General features: G+C 39.1%; 1 protein-coding gene across 22 annotated transcripts in view; it reads right to left on the reverse strand.

Annotated features, from left to right (window-relative positions):
• The window catches only part of KIAA0586 (KIAA0586 ortholog), an 89612-nt gene that overhangs the window by 22439 nt on the left and 41497 nt on the right, over positions 1-25676 (reverse strand). For 10 of the 22 annotated variants that reach the window (XR_015702396.1, XR_015702397.1, XR_015702394.1 and 7 more), the window contains exons 28-31: positions 25083-25263; positions 21786-21925; positions 16836-16923; positions 8285-8479 (exon numbers count right to left, since the gene is read on the reverse strand). Coding sequence is in view for 12 of the 22 variants with exons in the window: in XM_087747996.1 (XP_087604122.1) it covers positions 8285-8479; positions 16836-16923; positions 21786-21925; positions 25083-25263 (604 nt within the window). In the remaining 10 variants the exon portion in view is untranslated. Of the gene's footprint in view, positions 1-1467; positions 2241-4222; positions 4870-8284; positions 8480-14625; positions 14714-16835; positions 16924-21785; positions 21926-25082; positions 25264-25676 lie in introns of those variants that run through there. The other 12 variants (XM_087748000.1, XM_087747999.1, XM_087748001.1 and 9 more) reach the window with 7 other exon arrangements.

Genomic DNA, 25676 nt, shown 5'->3' on the forward strand with positions numbered 1-25676 from the left:
CTGGGCAAGGAGGTTTCATCTCCTCCAGCCATGGCAGCAGTCGGCACCTGGGTGTGAATGAAGGCTAGGGGATGGGCATCAGCAGGAAGAAAACAGAAACCTTTCTGTACCGCGCGGCTCTTCAGGCAGTGCTGCAGGGCAGAATTTTCTCATTGCAAGTCACTCTTCACATATAATGGATTCACTAAATGCATTCTTATCATAAAAATTCATATAAGATATACTAAAATATACTAAAAATAAAAAACTGTTCAAATAACAAGTGTTTTTCTAGATGACCATAAACAAAATAGCTATATTTCTCCATTCTGAATGCTTCTAAATTCTAAATATTCACATGACCCTTGAATTTGTTTTGCTGATTTTCACTTACAAAGTCATGGGATTCTCCGTATGGAAAGAGTTTGCCAAGACTCCTATTACTATACCACCATTACAAAGATCTGGCATATTAAAATGCTTATACCTACACCACAATTACTCAATTTTTTTAATTACACCTTTTAAAAAGGAGATTGTGAATGTTTTCCCCGGGAAAAAAACACAAGACGACAGAACAAAACAGCCCTAAACAGTTAGCATTTTCCAGTGATGCGTTCTAATAAATGCTTGGACATTTCTATGCACGTTTCTAGCATACACGCTGACAAACTTGTTAAAAAGCCCTCCTTTCAAGCCATTTGTTTAACAGCAGAAGCTGGCCACTAAAGGTCTTACCATTAGTTCATATCAATTAACTTTGAAAATTATATTAAAAGCAAAATTATAAGCAAGTCGAGGAAGTTTAGAGAGGCAAGCAATTTTTCTGTTAGCTCAGAAAGAATACTGTTGTAATCTACATAAATAAGCATATGTTAAAATAAGGAAAACGTTAAATGCCTTTACTGGAAGATCTGCTGGGAGACAGCCATTATCTAAGTGTCCAGACCCTATTCTGCCAAAGACCATCTAAGCCTTCTCTTGAAATGAGTACCCAGTGCGATGACAAGTAACACTGCCTCTACAATTTAATGCCCAGGACCAGGGACTTGGAAAGGTCTGAGAGTAAATATATGTTTTTATCCTGTGCTATTTTAAAGTTTGTTAAAATCTAAAATGTTTAAATTTTGTGCGATAGAGATAAGCATTCCTCCTTGTAAAAGAAAAGAAAAGAAAACAAAACAAAAAAAAACCAAAAAGAAAACCCAATCCAAGAACCTTGGCCTGTTACATGGGAAAGACTAGAAACAAAATTCCTTTGCAATACTCGGGTGAATCTGAGCTCTAAATCCATAGAATAAATGAACTGCAGAAATGTATTGCTCTCCATCTATGCTACACATTCAGCACACTACACCACCTTCTTAACTCTCTCTTATGCACATCACTATTGATTTTAATGACACATACCTCCGTCTCTGCTAATTGCTATAAAAAGCAGGGAAAGCACTGCAGGCTGCTCCCAGCAACGCTGTGCCTCTTGAAGATTTTACTGCCGACCAACGGTTCCCCAGCAGCAACAGTGAAACCCACAACTGCTGTTAGCAACCCAGGAGCTGCTCTGCACAAATCCTGGAGCAGCAGTCAAGCAATGCCTTCTGCGACACTGAACATACCCGCTTACATTAGGGTCGCATTTGGGCAGGTGTTCTTTACCTCTGAAGCTGCACGTACACACACAAGTTGAAACTTTGAAGATGCTGGCTGCATTAATTGATGGTGACAACTCCTTCTGGTATCTAGTGCCAACTTATTTCAGAAAGCATTGCAGCGCTTTGACATTCAGTCTTCCCAGTTCAAACTGCTGGTGCCAAACCTGGCTGCACTCAGTTCATCAATAGCTTTCTTCATTGCTCTGGGCCACAAGCATGATTAATATAGCTTGTAAGCAGCCTGAATGAAATTCATTTATCAGCTGTCTGAGTTTAAATATTCCTGGCCACAGGACAGGGAAATCTGCACTGGAAAGGAGGGTGTACGGAAATCCAGCCGGCGTGTGTGGGAGCAGCTTCCTCGCAGAGGTGTCGGGGCTGCGTGCTGATGGGACGCGGCTTGTGCAGGTGAATGGCGCAGACGCCTGGGTCTGCTCACCGCTCTAGAGCACAGGCTGCAACGCCTGAATTTACATAGCGTTCATAGGAAGAGCAATTATGGAAAGCTCCTTAAGAAAGCAGCTTTTGCAAACCCTCCATCTACTTGACAATGACAAACCCAGTTATTTAGTACAATCCTAGTCTGTCACAATGGCGACCAATGTGTACCTGTAGGAAAAGCACAAGGGCAAAAAAATCTTATCTCGTGTCTCATGGAATTTAATGGCTCCCCAGTATTTTACTTGAAGCAAATTCATTCACATCATATACACACACATGCACTCCCAAGTTCAGGAACACTTACTCTGCAAGTATGAGATAAATCACTCTGCTTTCTAGCAGTTTCTTGCACATGCTTACAGTAAGACCAGAAATTTTAAATGCGTTATCCATTATTTTCTTTCTCTCCCTCTCTTAAACATCAGGAAAGAACTGAGTCCAGAATATACTTAAAATTCAATACATATACAAGGTGGGGAATATGTTTCCCCTCATCGTTACTCTGTCACTGAGCTACATGGCTACACGGCCTACACAAGAGCAGAAGAGAACAAATGCTTAGAGATCATCTTTCTTTATACGAGACATTTGAATGTCACTGTTTGATGCAATGTTGGTTTTTTGTAAATCTTGGAGGGAAAGAACGCACACGTTGCAAGGTCTCTTGGAACAGGACTGTCTCCTACCATGTAGGGAGCCTGGATCATGCCTGGGGCCTCTCAGTGATTCTGCAATGCAAACCTTAATATAGTTTTACTGCCCAGGTTACAGAGTTATCCAATCCTTCCCCATTCCTTCAGAGGAGAAATAAACAGGTTAATGCAGACTCATTGTCCATTGCTCTTTATTTTTAGATAGCTACTTGGAAAGCAGTAGTCAAGGTGTAGCGTTATTCACACAACCTGCGCTTATCACGCGCAGAAAGTTTCCTGGAAATGTATTCTAAATCTGATAAGAAAAATCCTCATTAAGAATCATTCGCTTGTTTAATTTTCACTTATTGAGCTTTAATGTACCATAAAAGTAAGTAATAACAACAGTGCCCTAAATAAATATTGCTTGTCTTGTACTCATTAATGTTTTAGAAGAACACAAAACTGCCTCTAGATACAGGAAGCTGCTGGAAAATAAAAACTAACCAATCATATAAACTAAAATGAGAGCTTTAAAGAATTTTTTGTTGAACACGGAGTTCAACAAAAATGTATTCTGTTCACTGTACACACGACACCAATGGGAATAAGAGCCAGTTCAAGTTCTAAGTTACCATTACTTGGGTAATAGTTTCAAGCTGCAAGGCACAGCTGTATGGGCCCAGCCAGACAGGCTATCACAGCAATGCTTTGATAGCATGGGGCCCTTAAGTGTCAGGATATAGAAAAGGCAGCAGTTGTTGGCTGTGAAAACAGTCTGATACAAACCAGATGGGGACTTACTTGATGGGCAACACAAAGGAAAACAATTGGCTCATTCAACAAAGTCAGGCCACTGCCCCAGAGAATTAACAGAAGACAATAACAGTCAACCAGAGTTGATGCAAACAAGAAACAGCCATGTGGTTACGGTTTAAGGAATTGTTTCTCTTCAGACTAAACATAAAGTTTTGATTTCTAATTCTTATATTCATTAATTTCAGTCTCATTTACAAGCCCCCTCTTCCTCCAAAGTCTTCCGTATAATTCATTTATGTAGCACCAGCCTTCACACACCTACTTAAACAAGAAAATAATTATATGACAAAGGCAGCTATATTAATCTAATGTTTCCTGAAGAATGCCAAGACCACAGACAACTTTCTGAATCATGTCAGAACAACACTACAGATACACAGCACACAGCGTGTTATTAGACACATTTGCATGCATATGGCAGTATATTTACTGGTTCTTTTCGATCTGAAACGCATAAAGCCCAGTAGGTCACATGCTGGGTTACCGGAGTGCAGATGTCTTCCAGTTTTGTGAAGAGTTCTTCTGGTTTCTTACTTAACTTTTTTCAGAAGTAAACTTCAGATCCATTATGTGACCACATAACAGTTTTGTTTGTCAGGCTAGAGTTAAAAATCTATTAAAATACCTATTACCAAACTGTTTTTGAAGCAATCAAAAATGTAAAAATCGGCTATTTCAGCCATAACTCAAAAAATCCCCAACCCATTCATTTTTAGAAGCTTGTAGAAGATTATGGTCCAAAATCTTAATTGCTCTTGCTGTTTTATTACAGGAAATATAAAAGTGACATGTGCAAAGGTATTTTGATTACAAATTACTTACAGAGATTGCACAATAAGTCAGACCTCTAAGGGCCTTCTGCAATTTCACTCTCAGACTAAAAACATCTGAGCTTTCTTTTCATATACTTCAAAATATTCCCTCTGGCAGGCTCTGCACTGCAGCGCTCTGCACGAGTGTGAGCCGTTGGATGGCACATTCTGAAAGACAGTCACATACTCGGATACCCAAGCAAGTATGTCTAAAATGCAGTGACACGCAGATGTCCTGGATGCCTTAGGAAATCACATCACCCTGGGACTCATCAGCTTCAGCACACCACCACACATCCCCTGAGCTTCACTGCTTCTGGAGATTGCTTGACGGCTAGTTCACGGATTTCCGAGCTAGCCGCGTTGCGTGGTGTAAACATCTCCTAAACACATCACTCGGACCTGCGACGGGTGCGCATGAAGTCTACTCTTCTTTCCAAGTGCTTCACTTTCCATGCAGACTTGCAAAAAGCAGCTGGGTTAAAGAACTGAATGTATGGTTCTCATTTAACAGACAGAGCAAGGGAGTTTGTCCTTAAAGAAAGTTAAAAAAAGGCTACTGAATTAATGAAGTATAGAGTCAGGCCCTAATCGTCATCTTAAGTGGTTCTAGCTTTTAGCTGCTGTGGTTCTCAAGCCTGTGAGCATGGTTTTACTTCCAAAAAAAAAACACCAACAAAACCAACAACAACAACAAAAAACCAAACTAAAACACAGCCTTGGCTGCATTTAAAACAACCACCACATGTTGTAGGTAGAAAAGTCAGGTTTTTCCTGCAGTTTCCTGCCATAAGCCCAGAGCCAACACTCCAACAAAGCCGTTGTGTGCTGCGCTCTGTCTGAGCTAAAACATCTCGCCGGCAGAATCATGAGGCTTATTTCCAAAAGCGCAGCCAAATTCTTGAAACCTCCAATGAAGGGGTGGGTTGTCACATTGCAGCAGAGAAGATTTTGCCTGCAGTGCTGCTATTATTCATTTTTCACATCATATATATTGAGGTCGGAACACATTTTTTACATACAGCTGAAATTTTGGGTTGAGTCTCTTCATTAGGGCGTTCCTAGAAGATTACGGATCTTAGGAACAGAACAGCCTTTATCAAGCCTTAACCTCAGAGATACTGGCTGTCGTAGCCTTGCTTTTAAAAGCAGATGAGAGAGGAGCAAAAATCTCTTTAAATCCCAGGTCTGCCTGTAGAGGCAAACCCCAAATGCTCTTGTAAAAATGGTTTTGGACGTTGTTCGTCAGAGAACGCCTCCACAAAGGACGGCATGTTAAGGCCAGCTGGAGCAGGGGGAGGCACGACTGCCCGGCCCCGTAAAGTGAGGGCTCCGGCAGGAAACTGCTCCCCTCTTCTCTTTTTTTGTTTTTAATCAGGAAGGAAGCTTCATCTTCAGAAACAAGCACTCCCTGTGTAATCTCCCTGCTTGCCTGTCTCTAGGAGAGGGTCCAATTACTGAAATAAGCAACATGCTCTTTCAAGAAGCTAATCGTGTATTTACACTGTAACTCAAACTAGTAAATATTTCCCATTTATAATTTTACGTAACAGGGCACAATGGCAGCTGTTAAGTAAATAAAACCATTTTCTCAAGATCTGTGATTATGGTTTTAGGATTATAAAAACAAACTAAAAAAAAAAAAACCAAAACCAGAAATTAAGCAACTGCCAGCCAATTCCATGCTTTTTGCTTCTACTGAAGATACAATGGCCTGACAAGGACAGAAACTGCAGCTGTTACACTGTCTTTAAACAACCATAGCTCTGCCCAAGTCTTGCAATACATTCAGTGCATAAAACAAGGCCACGATATGCAGCCCTGAGATTATTACTTTACAGTAACAACCTGAGTGAGGATGGAGGTCTGCAGGTCAACGCATATTAAGTCTAACCTGCTTTGATTGCATAGTTTTGAGCCAAAACATAAATGTAATTCTACCAGAACCAGAAAATGTGAGATACACATTTTCATTGCTCGCATATGGCTGATGATTTATTATTTTGTATTAAAACTACATGCCTATCTGACATTAAAAAAGAAAGTTAATGAAAGTCAAGGTTGTGCTGTACACAAAAAGAAACAGTTACCTCCCTGTGGCCAAAGCATTGGGGAAAAAAAAAAAAAAAAACCAAAACCCAACACATTTTACCTAACTGCTACATATTTTGTGTCACACAGAACTCTCACTCAGGTTATTTAGAACTGTGCTTAAAAACAGGTCTTCCTTCTCTACAAGCAAAACATAAGTTTTAGATTAGAGAAGAATGACAACACAGATACAAAGGTTCTAAATCTAAATTAAGTTTTTCTAGGTGTAGGGTTTTTTTCCTGAATGACAGCATTCATGATAAAAACCAGAACACAGTAGTCCACAGACAAAATTTAACCCATCTCCCATCATTTACTACTGTTCCTTGCAAATGCAGTCACCAAAAGCACATTTGCAACTGGTATTTCAGACATGAGGATTTGTTGTATTTTACTTTCAAAATTAGTTTTATGGAAGATGAAAAGTGTTTTAACCAAGTTTTACATTTGCACGTGTTATTCAACACTATTACAAAATGCAGTCCCATATGCAACCTCAGCAGTGAGCAACAGGTCACGCATGACAACTTTAATCTTCACTCACCAGTCCTTACCCTATTTTTAAGAAGAAAGCTACTTTGGCAGACTGCATTTCTCAAAATCAGCATGTTATCAAGGAGTAGCATTACCATTATTTATATAGTATTCTTCATTTGGAAGACATCCTAGATAACATTTACTCCATGCTGTTGCCTTATTTGAGTTTCCTGGAGTTCTGGTCTTAAGAAATTAATCACATGGGTACTGGAAACATATATTTATATTTAATTATAGGCAGTCTTTGTATCACTGTATTGAGAAGCTGGTACTGGAAAAACCTGGCCTCTCTTCAGTGCATAAAGTAGAAGGTCTGTTTACTCCTAAATTATCTAGAAAAATGTGCAAATAAAGTACTTAGGTAACGACACTGTTCAAGAGCATGAAAACTGCCAGTAAGTCAAGCCCTCTCACAATATAATAAGCAGTAAAATTAAAAAAATAACATTACAATTTGACCGTGGACACCAATCATCTAAATATCTGTCTTTATTGGCTAGTTAGGTTCTATTAATAACTTTACAGCTATGCCTTGCCTCTGCTAGCAGTGCAAAAATCTACAAAGCATTAAAAAAGAGAAAGAAGAAAGTTTAATGGCTGAGAATGACAGCTTTTGTAAATCCCCCATCTCCTTTATAATAGAGGTTTGGAGGCAGACAGGCAGAGTTTGTGGGTTATTCATTGCTCACATTAAGCTACCTCCACTCGGCATATACACTCTTGTCCTAGTAATTTCTCTTCTAGGCAGCCACTCCCCACACAAACAGCTGGCTCCTTCCAGTTTTTATGTAGTGCTTTAAAAAGCTGAATTGAGAACTCTTAACAACAGGTAAAGCTGAAGGGTGCCCAGCTGCCTCTGCTCAAGGGTCACCAAAACCAACACAGTGGGGACAGCAGTGGCTGTTCCTTCTGTTGCATTGCTCTCAGAGATACACAAGCCACTGAATTATAAAGGCCAACATCTGCCTTCCCTGTCAACCAGAAAAATATAACAAACCCAGCACATACTGAAGACAGAAAGCCTACATTTCTCCTACCGCACTGCTATAAATGTTTCTCCAAGTTGAAATACATGTTTGTAATACTCCTTGTCTTCACCTGTCACCATACAATATCTGTGCAATGTGTTGCCAGCACCCAGAGGCATCAAGGCTTTCTGGTCTGATACTGATGCCTTTTATTAAAGAAACGCAACTTTCACACTAAAAAAGAAACGTGAGGTAAGAGGTCTACTTAAATGACTGTTAATCCAAGAAAGGATGATCATCCTGAAAGATCCTATCTGCCAACTGAACTAACGCAGAGTCGGCAGCAGGTCTACCTGAGACAGCTGGAATGGTTCCCGACTCCAGCTTAGCTGGCATTAATGGACCAGGCTGAAAATGATAGGGACTGAGGAGTGGGAATACATCTTCTTCAGGAAGTTGCCTTCGCAGGCTGTAATCTCTGGCAGAGGCTGTAGCATACTCCTGGAGGTAGTAACTCCAACCAAATGCTCTGCTGAACAAGAAAAAGACTGCGATTTCTTACAACACATCTTGTTATAGTGACATACTGAGGCACATGGCTTAGAACAACTAGGAATCTCAATTTAAATTCATTTGCCATCACTGCTAACGAATAAGCATGTGAATTAAAGTAGTACAAGACCATAAAAATCAAATGCCTCCTTACAACATTATGACAGAAGATGATGTGGGACTTCAGACTCGATTATATGTATATAAATGAGTAGCAGGTTCAGGAGAGACTATTCTGATCATTTTCCTTGTCCTACCACAACACACAGGCCACAGAACAGCTAAGCACGCTTACTTTCTAGATGCGCATCAGTTCTTTCTTATTAAACCATGGGCTCAGAGCTGTGGAACCACTAATTTGTGAGAAACTTCTCCCTCCAGAGAAGAGCTAACTGGAAACAGCCCTGGGGCTGATGTAACCATTAAGTACATGGGGAGTCTCTGTCCTTAGGTGGCTTGCTCAAGCCCATTAATTTTTTGTGTGCGTCCCCCATTTATATAAGCAATGTTTGCATGAAAGAGGAAAGCAGGTCAGCCTAGTCAGCTTGCTACCATCTGCTTTTATTCAGAGTTACTCAAGATCAGTGCCAGTGGGATCAGTGCCCATTAAGGGGGTTTATTGTGTGTGTTTATTTTTTGCTCTTTACAATGAAGGCAACAGCAATTACTGTAAGTTTGTAAAAGTGCATACAAATCATAATACACAATACAAAGCTGCTTCAGTCAGATCCTAGCGTGTTTACGAATCCTACACAGGCTGTGAGAAAGACTGCTTTGGCAGAACAATTTGGATAGACTGGTGAGGAGTGTGTTAGTGTCCAGGAGATCTGAGACTGTATTTAGTACTTGCTGTCAAGACCATACCCTGCTTGCAATGCACGGCGACTCCGGCTGATTCACCACCACATGAGAACCTTACACAAAAGGAAAAGCATCACATTCTAGCGTGGCCCCCACATGGGCAGACAATAGGTGGATTTATACAACTGGAAACTGGAACTGGTGAAAGATCAAAGGTAGACTGACAAAGTGGAAATAGCAATTTAGGGCTCTCTGCTTGTACATTCCAGCTCTTAAGAGTGGATATGCAGCAACAAGAGGTACTCTCCTCTTAGTGATAATTCTGGTTAGAATATGCCTGGCTACTAGAGACACAAGCTACAAAAAAACCTACAACCCCAAAACCATCCCCCCACCCCCCTGCAACCTGCAAAAAAGGAAAGAACGGAAAAATATGGAGAAATATGGAGGGTAGAAAGGGTCTGCAGAGGGATCTGGACAGGCTGGATCGATAAGCCGGGGCCAACTGTGTGAGGTTCAAAGCAGCTCAGTGTCAGGTCCTGCACTTGGGTCAGAACAACCCCATGCAACGCTACAGGCTGGGGGAGAAGTGGCTGGAGAACTGCCTGGCGGGAAAGGACCTGGGGGTGTTGGTCAACAGACGGCTGAATATGAGCCAGCAGTGAGCCCAGGTGGCCAAGGCGGCCAAGAGCATCCTAGCTTGTATCAGAAATAGTGTGGCCAGCAGGACCAGGGCAGTGATCGTGCCCTGGTACTGGGCACTGGTGAGGCCGCACCTCGAATCCTGTGCTCAGTTTTGGGCCCCTCACTCCAAGAAGGACATCGAGGTGCTGGAGCGTGGCCAGAGAAGGGCAACAAAGTTGGTGAAGGGTCTGGAGCACAAGTCTTACAAGGAGCAGCTGAGGGAGCTGGGGTTGTTTAGTCTGGAGAAGAGACTGAGGGGAGACCTTATCGCTCTCTACAACTACCTGAAAGGAGGTTTTAGCGAGGTGAGGGTCGGTCTCTCTCCCAAGTAACAAACAACAGGACAAGAGAAAACAGCCTCAAGTTGCACCAGGGGAGGTTTAGATTGGAGATTAGGAAAAATTTCTTCACTGAAAGGGCTGTCAGGCCCTGGCACAGGCTGCCCAGGGAAGGGGTTGAGTCCCCATCCCTGGAGATGGGGTAGATGGTACTTATGGACACGGTAGATGTGGTACTTATGGACACGGTTTAGTGGTGGGCTTGGCAGTGCTACATTAATGGTTGGACTTGATGATCTTAAGGGTCTTTTCTGACCTAAACAATTCTATGATCCTATGAAATCTGCATTGCAGGGATGAGGCAGTGGTGCCGCATGCAGCTTAGCAGAACTGCCTGGCAGTCTGGACTGCTTTGGTTCCAGCAGGTAGTCACAAGTGTTTGAAAAGGAAATTCACTTATGAATTGAAAATTTTTAAAGAAATTCTAGTAAGCTTGGAAGTAAAATCCTTTATATTATTAAGACATACTTAAGAACAGAAGACCCTCAGAAGCCTCTGGTGTCTGTGTGATGTGATACAGAGAGCTGATGCTCAGCAGGCACCCATACTGGGTACCACAGGATATTTTGAGGCAGAAAGGACATACAAACTCCAGAATGTACATTGGATGCTTTATGCAGCAGTACCATGGGTCTTCATCTTACCAGTATGAAAAAGGGACTGGTCCCTCATTATTTGCACATTACAAGCCCCATGTATGAGGGAAATACCAGGCTTAATTTTGTCATTGCCCTGAAGTTTAGCTTATGATATATAAAATGCACTTTGAGGGATGCCACAGGTCACTGGACTAGATCCCCTGCAATCCTTTAAAATCTAGGCTTGAAGAGGGAATCAGATGAGATTTCTGGATATTTACCTTGAGCCCCAGTAAATCTGAAAAAAGACAAGTAAAAATCCAAGTATTTGACAGCCTCCATAGGAAGTAATCCTTTGAGTAGTGATCATGTCAGTTTGAGTAAGATTCTTTCCCTTTCTGCAGAAAAAGCCCAACTGGTGCTGGAATTTCAGTGAAAATCCCTGCTGCTGCGTACAGACCAGAGAAGGGACTTGGTACAGGAATACACTTTGAACCTCAGCAAAATAAGTGTATTTTAAACGCAAAGATCTGATGAAAAAGGGAGAAAGGAGTGACTGGAACTGCTTTCACCTGCTTAAGTAATGGGGCTATAGATGCCAGCCACACCTCCTGAACTTAAAACTTCTGAGCAGAAACACTCCTTAAGCCCACACTGGAAGGTTTCCTGCTTTATTCTTTTTACTGTATCAAAAGTGCAAAATACCTTCCCCCAAAGACTAACCATACCCACATCCAGCACGGAGCAGAAGCTGATTCTCATGAGGACTGTACAAGGGAAACTTGAAGATATACAAAGCTGTGCAGATTTCATGATGGGTGTAAAGCATCATCTGTATAGGCACCAAGGGAAGACTAAAAGGGGAAGTTTTCTGCCTTTGCACATACTTCCCACAGCAAAAGCCTCAGCGCAAGGTCAGAGAAATGTCTTGACAGTACTGCAGCAGTGTGAGAGCACTGTATCCCTCTGTGCCATTTAAGGAGGCATGCAGTAAGAGGAGAACTAACTCTCAACCTCTTAGAAGTTGAAGAAAATTGCATTAGGTTTTTGTTCACTTGGCATGTAGATCCATAAGAAAAGGGCCAGGTGATACGTGGTGTGGAACTGGACTCCAGAGGAGAACGACTTCTAGCCAAGCATGCCAGTCGGTAGGAAATCCTCAGACCGCAAGGCAGTATGAGCTGGCTTGGTAACAGTTTCCTTTAAATATAAACTGGGTTTTTTTGGTTTTACATTTCTCCATGTGATTACTTGGATTTCAATTAATTTAGATGCTCAAAAAAATCAGATCACATTCTAGGAGTCTAAAAAACACACCAGGGAGACCTGTGCTTCACCTGCTAGAAGTTCCTGTTGTTCACGCCTTTTACACAAATAAGCGAGAGGAAGAAATGACAGGTCTAGGAAACCGGACGATCATTTCCCAGAAAGAAATCTTTTGGGAATGGGTGCAAGGATGTGCACAGTCACACGAAACCCACAGCAGTTCCTGGTGCTTGGTTTCCCAGGACCCCAACTTGAAGCAGCAGCACACACCCACAGCAGGAGGACATCATTGTCTACAATTACAATTCTACACAAGACTTTGCCTTAAGCTATGAAAAAAATCAAACTTCTGTTTTAACATTTTGTTTGAAAAATAACTGATGTAACTCAGTGGGAAAAGCAGCAACCATAGATATAAATGGCACTTCACAGATAAATAATATTTACAAAAGCCAAGAAATTCAAAACTCCTGTTCCAAATGTACTGTAACACAGCTAAATATTGACGTACAGTAATTCAAACTAGAAACTCTCAAGTGTGGCTACTGAGGATTTTATGTGGGGATAATATGCAAAATGCATGATGACTCAGATGCGTGCTGTCTAATGCATGGGCTATCCCATAACTGCTATGGTCACATGTGCAGAAAAGGCAAACAAAAACTCATTGAGAACTGGTGTTCTAAACCACTTGGAGCACCTAAAAGCTAATGACTACTTATAAAAAGGACACAGTTTCTGTGGGAGACACAGCTTTGCATTTCCTAACTTGCCCGAATGTAAAATATATTAACTGAATTATGTCAGTGAGCCATCCAATAGCACAGGCACATAACTGTATAGGAAAACCAGAGTCAAAATAGACCAGAAGTAAGAGGTCTGAAGCACTGAAAAACTTAAATCGATCTCTAACAGGACATTTGCTTGAAAAATGCCATAATTTTAGCTAATTGATTTCATGACTTCAGTTTCCAAGATCTTCTCTCAGAAATTAGTCATATTCAAGGAGCAATGTAGGCTATGCAAACTATTCCTACCTCTCAGGTTGTGATGGCACTGTCTACAGTGTGAAAAAATAGCTCGGTTTTGCTTCGCTAGCTGCTATTTTCAGGGTGGTACGGACGGTCTTTAGCAAAAGCCTTTAGTGAAATTCAGTCCAAAAAAAGAAACAGCAGGATATTAAGGAGAAAGTAAACTTCCAGTAGAATAGTTGTTAAGAGTTTGACCAAAACAGTTCCAGTTCCAAGAAAAAAAATAAAGACCTTTAGCCTTATCCTAATCTTCCTTCCTTGAAGCATCTGTTACGAGATTTGTCTCATGCCACAATAGTTTTAAGAAAAAATAACCCAAAACCTAACTCAGAGCAATGTCTGGCTGAAGAAGAGAGGCAAAGTAGTATTTAGTTATATCTGTATTTTCAATATTACAGTTTTCAGTACAGCATAATGTCAATGTTAACACAGAACTAGCCCATTTTCAATATTGAACAGGGACTCTGGAAGCTTTATTTTTTATACAGATTGTTTTAAGGGCTTCTTGCCCTCTTATTAATTTATTGCACAGATCATCTCCTCCCACAAGCAATTGTGCAATCTCTCTGTGGCAACAAAGCCAATTGCTTAGTGTCCCAATATTACTTTCCCATGTACTTACAGCTGCCTGAATATAATTCACTAGCTGGAGATAAAAAGGAATTACTATCATGAAGTTGTGCTCTCTAGGTCACATTTTGAGAGTCTGTGCTGTAGAAAAATAATTAAGTGAAAATACATCTACCTCTTGGTTCTGAGCTGCTCATATTAAAGTTTAAAAACGCTCTGCAGTCAAGCATTGCCACCTGTTCTTTCATTTTAATTTAAAAATTCTGAATCATGTTAATGTAAGCCTGAAAATATTTGTATTCTGGAAATATGTGCATTCACCAACCACAACAATTATTATCATATTAAATTTATGAAGATATATGAAAGAATGGTACAAAGATTAAAGGGTATTATAAAGCCAAAAATATATATTCATGTATATTATATACTACAAATATATGTTTTCAAACCACTGTCTCCACTATGTCTAGAGAAGGCACACATTTCAATTAATAATAAATTCAGGCTTTATTTTCAGTTGTAACTTTCAGGAGACATTACCCTTTCAGGCATGATATTGTAACAGTCCTACTGAACTTCAGCTTTCATTAGAAGACATCAATCAACTTAGTTTCAGTAAAAACACATGTTCACTGCAGACCACAAAAATTTTTCAAACAACAAAAGAAAGCTCTATCATATATATATATTTATGACCATAGACAAAAGATTAATCAAATCTTGTCATGTATTTTTCAATTAAATAAAAAAAGAGCTGGATGTAAAAAAAGCCAAGTCCAAAACAATCTCCCTTTTCTCCCAGCATCCTGAATTCACACTTCATTTCAGGGCTCCAGATTTTCTAAGCTCTAATACCAATACAACCACTTACCCTTTAAACTCTGAAAAAATACCTAAATGGTCCTGCCTCTGAAATGCTTCTCCATTTTCAGGGAAGTACTCGTTAGCCCTTGCTATCTCCGTAAAGGCAACCATTTGACATGAAGCTTTTATAAACGGGGTGCTGTGAACTTACAGATGTGCTTAATTTTAAAATGTTGTATTTACATAAACCCATGTATACTTATCATGTTGCACGTTTTCATTTTTCTTTCAAATTATTCTTATTAATTTTTACCCTCAACTTTTTGACTGATTAAGTTGCTGTAGTGAAGCTTATGGAGACAAGACCTTCTGGTTAAAACTGACAGACAGTTGTTTCCATTTGCAAATCCTCTAGATTTTTATTGGCTCATTAAATATGTATACTTCGAATGATACTTAAATTATCCTGGTATATAAATCATCTTTTTTTTGTTCCTCTCAAAGAAAATTGACTACTGCCATCTCGTGGTCAAACATTTTCATCTGACCCACAGACATAGTTGGACTGTGCCCAAATACCTTGTATTACAGTATAAGTAAATTTTTTTTTTAAAGATAAATATTCCAGAAAACAAGAGACTTGATAAAAAAATATTTTACTCATTTCCAGCCCTCTCTAACACCCTGCTCAATAATACAGGGGGGAAGTGCTGTCTTGTTAACCCTTTGAGACAAAGTTGAGACGTAAAAATATGAAGTACAGTGTTAGGAAGACTATCTCCTCTTTCCTCCTCTGTGATGCTTAATAGCAAGTGTTGAGAAGAAGAAAAGGAAGATTCCTGTAACCACTATTAAGGAAAACTACTTTTAAAGTTGGGAACAGGTTGATCCTGCAAGGCAGACCTGCCACATAATTTCCTTTTTGGCGATTTAGAGGTCATACTCAACTTACTGGAAATTCACTTTCCCTAGGCAATTTGTATTTTCTGAACAGCAGAGGAAAAATACAGTTCTTCCTATAAGAAAAAGTCATTGCAATATTTTCCACCAATGTTAAAAAAAGTTAACCCCATTTTTTTTTAATAAATTAAGTCTTCATTTACCCACTTCAAAAACATGTGTTGATAAATGTCCCTACAACAAAACATATAAATGCACTACAGTGTGCCCCTTCAGTTCTGTAAGCTTTTCCACTAATTGTCCATAGAAGCCAAGTTTTACATTATTCATAACTTTCTTCATATGTAAACCATGGTTTTGAAATCAGGTTCCAAGTCCCGTGACCAATAACATTGGCCTAGGGCTTTTCTTACCACTTCTAAATATTTGAAGCAATATAATTCCATCAGAATTATAATTTGATCAGATGTTTTAAAAAAACTAAATGGAAGAGGTTCAAAGAATTATTTTAAAAAGGGCTTGAAGGAAGAATTTGTCTATACTAGGGTAGAGCAATTATAATTGCATTTATTGTAGACATGCAGCTTTTCAGATTCCGGTTCTTAGCATGTCCGATTAAAACTGCTACATACCTCACTGTACCACCTCCACAAACTTATTATCCCCTAAAACAGTTAAATATGATAGTAATATGCACAGTTTGTGTTATTCCAACACTGACTTGAACTACAATAAACAAAAAATATTCTCTCCCTCTCATGCAACATCCCTAACACTTTTAACAAGCACTTAAGTAATCTCCAAAAATAGCATGCTTATGCATAGATAATAGTGTCCTTCACAAAAGAAAATCACTCTGTTACGCACTAGCTTGAAGCCCCTCTCGAACCAGGCCATTTTAACATTGAAAATATCTTTTTTTTTTTTTTTTTTTCACATTTGCATGAGCTTAACTTTGTATTATCTTTCAGTTCTCCTCTAGTACCCCTGCATTTTCTCATGCGTATGAACCACTGCCATCTATCACAACATTATGAATATTTTGTTTCCTGAACAGCATTCTATAAAGCAATTAAGATTCAGTTCACTACATAACATGCACATTGTAATACTCTTGGCAAATAACAAATTTAAATAAATACTTAATTGCAAGGATTCTGATGACTTACATATAGATACTTTTCCAATCCTTTCAGTGCACCCCAACAATACTGTAACTATGTACACAGATCTATACACACTATATATAAATGTTTGGAAATTTGGGGAATTTGGTAGTAATGAAAACCAAATTTTAAAAAAAAATAAGAACTTTATTAGACATCAGTATACAACATTTAAAAGTGATGTGCTTAACTGAAAGAACTATTGATTTACCTTCTTGTTGCATCTCTTCAGACTTCCTTCTCACATGAATAACTCGTGGTCTCACAGTCTCAACTTGTGCAGCTCCTCGGCTTTCCTCCTATATATCATACATTAAAATCATATTACAAATCTGACTTTTGATGTAAAAGCACAGTAAAATTACGTGGAGCTTCAAGAAACATCTAAAGAGGTTTTTAAAGATTCATTAAAGGATATGCACTTGTTCTCCTTCCTTTTGACTTGAAAAGAATTCAGATCTGCTTTAGCCTATTGCAATGTTATTTCCTCTAGACGAACATCCTGGGAGCAGTGGGTATGGCAAAGTGCCATTTAGACCTGAAAACACAGGAGACCCTCAATTCCTACTCAAAGAAGTGTGGTGGGAAGAACATAAGGTTTCTTTGGCTTTCTTCAATACCCAGGACTTCTCCCTAGGTATTATCCTCCTGAGCAAAAAGAGAAAGTTGAAAGAGAAAAGAAAAATAAAAATTTCAGCAGACAGGTTGAAAACCCATGCCAAGTATAAAACTTATTTCCTTGACTGTGTTTTTAGAACCATTTTCTGCTCTTCCTGAAGTGCTCTTCAGGACCTAGGTCTGCAACGATGCCTAAAGAAAACAGTTGCTTAGAAGCAACAAACACTCTGCATGTTAAAAAAGGAGACATCGTATTTGTGAAGTACGCTTGTTATCTCATGCGTTAACTGGAACAGGAATTGTGGCCCAAGGACACTCCACTGCATCAAGACAGGAAACATGAGAAGTGCAAAACAGAGTCACGGAGTCCTAGAAGCCTGAAGCATTCTCTAATACAGACAATTTTGATTTCATCACTTATTCTGTTGATTCCGTAGATGCATATAAGTTTCTTAATGAAGATTCTTAAAGGAGGAGGAACACAAGAAAGATCATAAATGTTTGGGTATCACACGGCATTTGGAGCCTACGGACAGAATTGCTGTATGACTTCTGGGAAAATTAGGTACCCTGAGAAGCAATGGCATGGCTATTCTCCTGAAGACCTGATGACAACATACCAGTGGTATGTTCCTCCCCAAAAGCTAAAAAGGAAGAAAAAGAAAGTACGCTTCAGTTCCGTATGAGAAACCCTCCGCTATTGTGGAGGCCACAAGTGAAACAAACAGCCAGAAATGTAGATGAAAAGAAGAAAATTTTTATGTTTGGCAAACAATAAGCATGGCGCCAACTATGCAATCAGGGCTTCCCATTTCTTTCAGCTAACAACTGTCTCCTACAACAACAGGAACCTCAACAGTAATGATACTGCTTCTCATGTACTTAATGATTATCTAAGCCAGTGCTGCAAAAATCAGGAGGAACAAAAAGATAAGCCATTCGGTCACTGTCTTTTCCTCAATGGCTGCATGGACTTGTTTATACTCCCCAGTAAACAAAGCATAGAGAGGGCTACACTAGTAGATAGCATGCCATCTCTAACAAGCACCAACACAACCTCACCAGCACAACGATGAGCGTAAGCTGACAACAGTGAGTATACATGAACCTGAGATCAAGCTAGCATCTCCACAAGGCACTATGTGCATGGATAGACCAGTTAGGATAGGCACTAACTTGGGCACCCCTACACACCACGGTGTTGACCAGCTCTGTTCATCATGTAAAGCTGACAAAATAAGAAAGAGTTGAGGTGATTTTCTGAAAGCAGGAAGGTCTCATGTGATTGAAAGCCGCCAATGTTACAGCACATTAAATGTAAGCAGCATAACAGTATACTCATGACTCCATTTGAAGTGGTTTTTTGTTTTGTTTTGGATTTTTAATAAGACAAACCAAAAAACAGCTTAAATTGAACTGAGGTGCAAACAGAAGTTGAGAGATAACACAGATTCATAACCTACAATTATGCATTCCTGAAGATTAAAAAAACCCTGTCTTTTGAAATACTAAAAATGAAAGCTAATGAGAATACCAAAGTGACAATCCCACTTAAAAAATGCTGATTGTATAAAACCATTCATACTTACATAAGAACATTATGAAAATATCTGGCAACTAACTGATTTTCTAAGATTTTAACAATGCATTTGGGACTTCAAATGATTTAGATGTACCATCTTTGAAATGTTTAGCACACAAATATGACTTCAATGTTCATGTCCCTCCCATGATCAAAATGATTTATCTAGAATCTCTTGCTTTGTAGAGCTAAGAGCACAGGGGCAAAGCGGCCACACAAAACAGTCGATTCCTGTATCACTGCACAAGAATGGACAGAAGGGGTCAAACTGAAGATGCATTTAGTCTGGCATTCTGTCTAACAGTGGCTAAAAGCATATATAAATCTAAAAAAAAAAATCCAATGCCAGAAATGGAGAGGCAGCCGAGGAATTTGGGTAGATAAGAAAATTCCTGCATGACTTAAGCCATTTGTTTTGGAGTAAGTGACCACACAGACTTCACTCTTCATGACAAAAAGGCATTTGCTCCTGCCCTACATGAAAAGACAATGCTCTTTCTGTTGGTCAAAATCTGATCTACGCACCGGTGCCAGAGGCAAACAAGTGGTACATATATGGCAGCTCCACAACACTGCCCACTACCTCCCTGAAATCAGACAGATTACAGAAACCCCCTAAGCTTGCCATAACAAACCCCTAACATCCAGGAGGATTGTTCCCAGTTAAATCAGAACAAAGCTCTACCAAACCCAAGGCCCAGCTGGACACCATCTGAAATATGGTGTATTTTCTCAGGTCTCTCAGCAAACACCATGAAATGCCTAGTTTTGCTCCCAAGTAGATTCGTCTTCTTGCTTTGTACCTAGCTGATATAGTTTCATTTCAATGAAGTCAAACACTGCCTAGAGATGAAAAACAAGATGTGAAACAACTGATGTGTCAGTGACTAACTTGGGAGGAAATCTTTTAAGAAGTTTAAAGTGATTATTGCCTTAAACACTGCATAGAATGAATCATTCTGAAAGCCTGAGTATCTCTTGCTCTCTTAGCTGATATTACTTTACCAGAAAATCTGTTACCTACAGGCAGGTGACAAAGCAGATCCAGCCATAGATCTGAATACAGATGCCATCCCTAATTGAAACTAGGGGAAAGATTCATCATTGTTACATGGTAGATAGATATTGTCAAAACAAGTTTTCAAAGCATCTGGTACAGGGATTTTTTTTGCAGAGAAGGATGTACAGATCTAGTAGAGGATCTTATGGAGCATGGCTTTGCCACATCCTGGACAGACGTTTACAGTGGTTATGGCTTATAGGCATGGTGACGTCATAGAAAAGCAAAAAATTTAGCCCGTGAGACACAGCGATTTAGTCTTACATCAGGAACACCCAAGTGCAGGAAGAGATCATTTTGTTTGGGGGGGAAAAAAAAACCAAAACAAAGAAAACCACACACAAAGTTCAGGGATTGGTTTGGAGGAAGGGTGAGTTTTATATGCCAGCAGGCAAAACACCCTACACTAAGGGTTTAGATGCAAGAAAAAGTTTCTAAAGATCATAGAATCATAGAATCATTAAGGTTGGAAGAGACCCTTAAGATCGAGTCCAACCGTTAACCTATCACTGCCAAGCCCACCACTAAACCATGTCCTCGAGCACCACGTCTACCCATCTTTTAAATACCTCCAGGGATGGGGACTCAACCACTTCCCTGGGCAGCCTGTTCCAATGCCTGAACAAAATATAATATAATATATAACTATCTGTATATTTTCTATGAAAGACACTACGTTAGATCACCTTACATTTCTTGCATAGGTAAGACTATGTACATGGGCAATCTTACACATGGTACATTATCATTTGCCTGTACCCAGGCAAAAAAAAAAAAAAATCAATCCTAACCCCATCAGCTAATTCTCCAGAGCATGAGATGCAGGTATCACTGGGTTCTTTAACCTCTCTGTCCCTTATACTTTTGACTAGTGAAACAATAACAAGGATATGAGCTTCAGCCCAACAGACACAGCAGTTTAACAGAATCCAGTCTTGCCTGTGAACAATCACTCAAAGAAATAATATGTTCCAGTGATATCAAAGTGAAAGGGGTATAACATTTAAAATCTTCTTTGAAGATGCAACACATCGCTTCAGATGACATATTTAAGAACTGCTCAGTCAGAAATGGCACGATACACATCAAGGCTCAAAAACATAAAATCAAAGACAGGTCAATATAAGATACTTCAGGTTATTTTTAATATAGAACTTCACGGAAGGACAGAATGCATCCAGGAACATAGCAACCATGGTAAGTATATTATTACTTTCAAACACACTGTGAAGCTTAACATATTAAAGAGCAATCTGCCACCTCATTTTTAGCTTTTGCCACTCACTATTTGAATTTATCTTTAGTTAGCGCATAAAGCATCATCTCTAGGTAACAGCACATACTAATAAAGTAGCCATGGATTAACTCTATAGGTTTCAAGAAGAGATCAACAGGATCATCTTCTACCTTCAGATATTTTGAGGCGGATCATCATTACTGCCTTTCCAACCCTGCCCCTACAAGGACAACTGAAGCTCCTGAAATGATGAATCAGTGGGTTACAATTGGTGAGGCCAAACCTTTACTGTTGCTTCCTCTCCCATATACCCGTCATGTTATTCTTCTCTATTTGAAGCACTGTGCCCCTAAAACATTGGAATGCCCCATCTGAACTGAGATTATGTAGTATTAGATCCTGCGAGACCAATGAAGCTGTGAGGAAGTGCAGAAAAGCAAAAAGAGAAGGTCTGTGCCTAACAGCACATTGTAAGGATTCTGTCACAGTAAACACAATCATTTTTATTACACACATGTACTTTTGACTTCAGTTTCTCAGCTGAATGTGTCACTTTAAATGCACCGGTTCTGTGATGTCAGTCACCAGAGCGAAACAGGAAAATGTATTTTCCTAGGTTTCAGTTTGCACTTTGACAGTCATAGAAAAGATGCTTTGAGTTTACCTGGGACAGATCCTCTGAGAGAGATGTCACTCTGCAGCTTGATTGGGCTGCTTGCAGAACAGGATTTGAAACTGGTTGCGACTCCAGTTCGGCCATAAGCATTGGACCACGACTTGTATCTGCATCTCCAAGAATTTCTGCTGAGAGAGAAAAATATAGAGAAAAAAAATTCCTTGATGAGCTGGAGCAATAATCTCCCGGTCAACTCATGTGGCAGGATGCGGAGCCTTTCAAGATTCAACAATGGGATATGCAATGTTAAAGAGAATTATTTCCTCCTTATATGGCTCATTGCATATCCCTTAAATTGTTCTTGTGGAGAGAAAAGAAATAAGGAATATATGTCTGCGGAAATTGAAAAAATAAATCAGTTTTATCATCTGTAGATTTCTAGCATGGCAAGCATTTGTGATAGCTTCAAAGTGGTATAGTTCATCATACCATTATGTGCTTAATGAGCTTTATCACACATATTGGAAAGAGATTGGAAAGGCTTCTTCATGAAAACGTTTCACTGTTGTGTGAATGAAAAGAAACCTGTATATAGTCTTTTTAAAGGGATAATTTGCTATATAATCCAGCATTTATCATGCTTTTGCAGCCTGCAAGTGTGTAAAGCATCTTTATGAAAAATGTACTGACAGCTCATGAACTAACTTTAGCCTTCTGCTATCATACAGAGCCAAAGAATGAATTTTAAGCCTCATTAACTATAATCATTGCTTAATTAACTGTAATTATTGTTCACTTTAAGACTACATGTGCCACATTTCATTTGTGTGTTGGTTTTTACATCCATGACTAAGCACTGAAAACAAGGATTTATAAGTGAAAGACCCATCATCGAGATGCTGTTATGTACCTACATAAGCAACACCTGCTCCATCCCACAAATAGACATCATGTTTCCGTAATAAAAATATAAACTGGTCACAAAGCTGAAAATACCCATAGACACACAATCCCCAGAATTCTTACACAGATATACCTGAGTGACTCATTCTGACAGAGAAACTGAGTATCCACTGCAAGGTTGTATGTACAGAGATATACACTCCGGAATATATGAACTTTTACACCCATTGGTGTAACAATTATTTAATTTTACGCCTAAAAATAATTATCAAATCAAATGATGGACCTGCATTGTAATTGTTGTGACTATTAGGAAATAGCTCTTAGTCCTGACTTGCAATAGACTGAAGGACATGCGATCTCACATTCCAGTGGATGGATACAAAAGATTTGGAAGAAAAGTGGAAATAATCACAGATCATTCCTTCCCCCCTCCAGCCCGCCTCCCTGCCTGCTGCTCAGAACAGATTGTTTCCTATTCAGTGTTGACTTTGCTACCAAAGGGACTTGGAAACACGATTTTCTGTTCCTCCCTGATTTGAAAACACTCTTGTCTTGAAAGTAGATCCTAGCTTTTATACAATGTTGTTTCCTTAGCAATGTCAATGAATACTGTGCCATGTGTTCAGAGGTGTGGAGGGAGGGAAGCTAAATTAAAAATCATTAGAATGCAACAAAACTCAGTCTGAGATTATTACAGATTATGTAGAAGCACAGGGTATTCCCCGATGGTAGTTAGTCCAGGGCCCTTGCCTCCTCTAAAAAAAAAAAAATACAACAGAAACAATATTACAAGATTTAGAGGGGTGAGCATAAAAAATTACTAGGGAAACACACTGCTTCTAGATTACCATCACATGCAGGAGCTGGTTTTGAAAAGTGTTAGATTATTTACAGGACAGAGAAAGGGCATCCTAAATTAAATTAAATATATTTAAAAAAATAGATATAGAGGAGATACAAACATGTTATGCCACATACAGCTCTGGACAGTCTGGGTAAGAAATATCCCCAGTAGAAAGGTCCTCCCATTAACGTGCATCTTCTAACTCTCTGTATGGTCCTGAGCACTATCAGAGACTTAGAGCAGATTGATCTAGGGCACTGATTTATTCCCACATCACAGTGTTCTTAATGCTGACTCTACTCTAACAACACAGAGTTAAAGAAGCGACTCGGAGAAAGGGATAGTAGTATTACCTAGTCCTTTGCCAGGAAGCCTAATTTAACAAGTCTCCAAACAATGTTCAAACTACTTTCACGTAAAAGTTTGATAATATGTAATGTATGTAATATATTTACATAAATAAACAATATGTAAATACCACAATGCATTTTCAAGGCTGACAGTGGTGTAGCTGGTCCAAAATGTTAGGTAACAGCTATGTTGAAAAACTTACTCTCTGTATAACCAGTTCAAATATGAATCAGTTCAAAACTAAACACTCTTATTTCTTGAGATAATTTTTGCCACATGTTGAACACATTTAATTTCAATCCACTTCCTACTATTCAAGGGCTAATAATGTGAGGTATGCTTCTCTTGTCAAATTCATAAATGTGAAAATTAAAAGGACAGAAAAACAGCTGTTTGATCACTTTAATTTACACAACTTTTGATGAATCGGTGCAACCACATTTGTGTTGTAACAGCTCAATAATTATTTCAGTTTAGTTTAATCATACTTAACAAAACTAAGAGTTTCTATGAGATTGCAGCAGCAGTTTAATTAAGCAAGTATAGAAGGACATTTTCAGATAACAATAGAGAAATTGGGATAAAAAAAATAAGGGAGAGGAAAGATGGGCCAGTGGTTACAGCACTAGTTTCAACTGAAAAGAAATAAATCAATAACCCTGCTTTATCACAGCAACATATTCCTGCACTACTTTATGCAAGCCATTATGTCTGCACCTCAGCTACCCATTTGGGAAAAAAAGAATTTCCATATTGTTACAGGAATATATGAAGCTAAAATATATTACCATTTATGAGACACTACATTATCAGCTTGATGGAGTGATAAAAACCATGAGGAGGAATGCTGTGTAAGGGGAAAGAGAGAAGTAGCTTGAACTCCTGGTATTAATACCTGTCCTATGGAAACCGACTTCAAGAATGGTCCAAGTGTTTTGAGAACTGAATTTGACTTAAAAGAATAAAATAAATACTTTACAACCAACTTTTCTATAGGCACATGGGTACTTGGCACAATTCTTGTTCAAATTGTAGAATAGTACAGACAAAGAAGAGTGAAGACACAGCTTCAATTAAATCCAGTTCTCGGAATAGGAATGCTAATCATTTCACTGCAGCAATTGCCTGTAAATTTTTAATATTGGATTTTGAACATACTTTCCGAAATTATTTTAGATACTGTTATAAACAAAACTCAGAATCCACATAAATACCACAGAGAAGCAGTAACAGTCTAATTGTACCTCCAATTTGGGCAAGCTGCCCTGGCGATAGAGAACGGACACCCTGGTGTGGTCTGTTCTCAGAAGTCCAAGCAGTTGGATGGTCCATATAAATTGAATGTCCCATTAGGATTCTCTCTGCTGCTCTGGTCAGCCTCGGTCTTTGACCTTCACTGAGCTCCCCAACACTACCATCAGAATCCTACGTAGAACAGCAACATCATAACAGCAGGTACAAAAAAACCCAATATATTTCTTCCAAAACCAGGCATTGTTAATTAATTACATTAACCCTTGCAGCATATATAAACTTAAGTCTATACTATTAGCATTGAATAAAGAAAACTGAAACTGAAGAGATATCATCTAACTGCGTTTGAAAGCAAGATCTACATTTATCAGTACTGGACAGAAAAGAATCACTTACAGCCAAAGAACATCACTTATTTTGTTAGTGGTATCCCAACATGATCAGAACCTAAGTTATATTTTTAGGACATGAAGTCTTTAATGTTACACATATGGCCATTGTTGACTGGCTGACCTTGTAACATTGGAAGCATCTAAAAGCTATTGACTCTGTTGTATAGCCTGTCAGATAAAAAGTTCAATTTT

Source organism: Nipponia nippon, unplaced genomic scaffold (assembly GCF_047370975.1).
Source record: "Nipponia nippon isolate SJK-2023a ecotype South Korea unplaced genomic scaffold, ASM4737097v1 scaffold_11, whole genome shotgun sequence".
NCBI classification, from domain to species: domain Eukaryota; kingdom Metazoa; phylum Chordata; class Aves; order Pelecaniformes; family Threskiornithidae; genus Nipponia; species Nipponia nippon.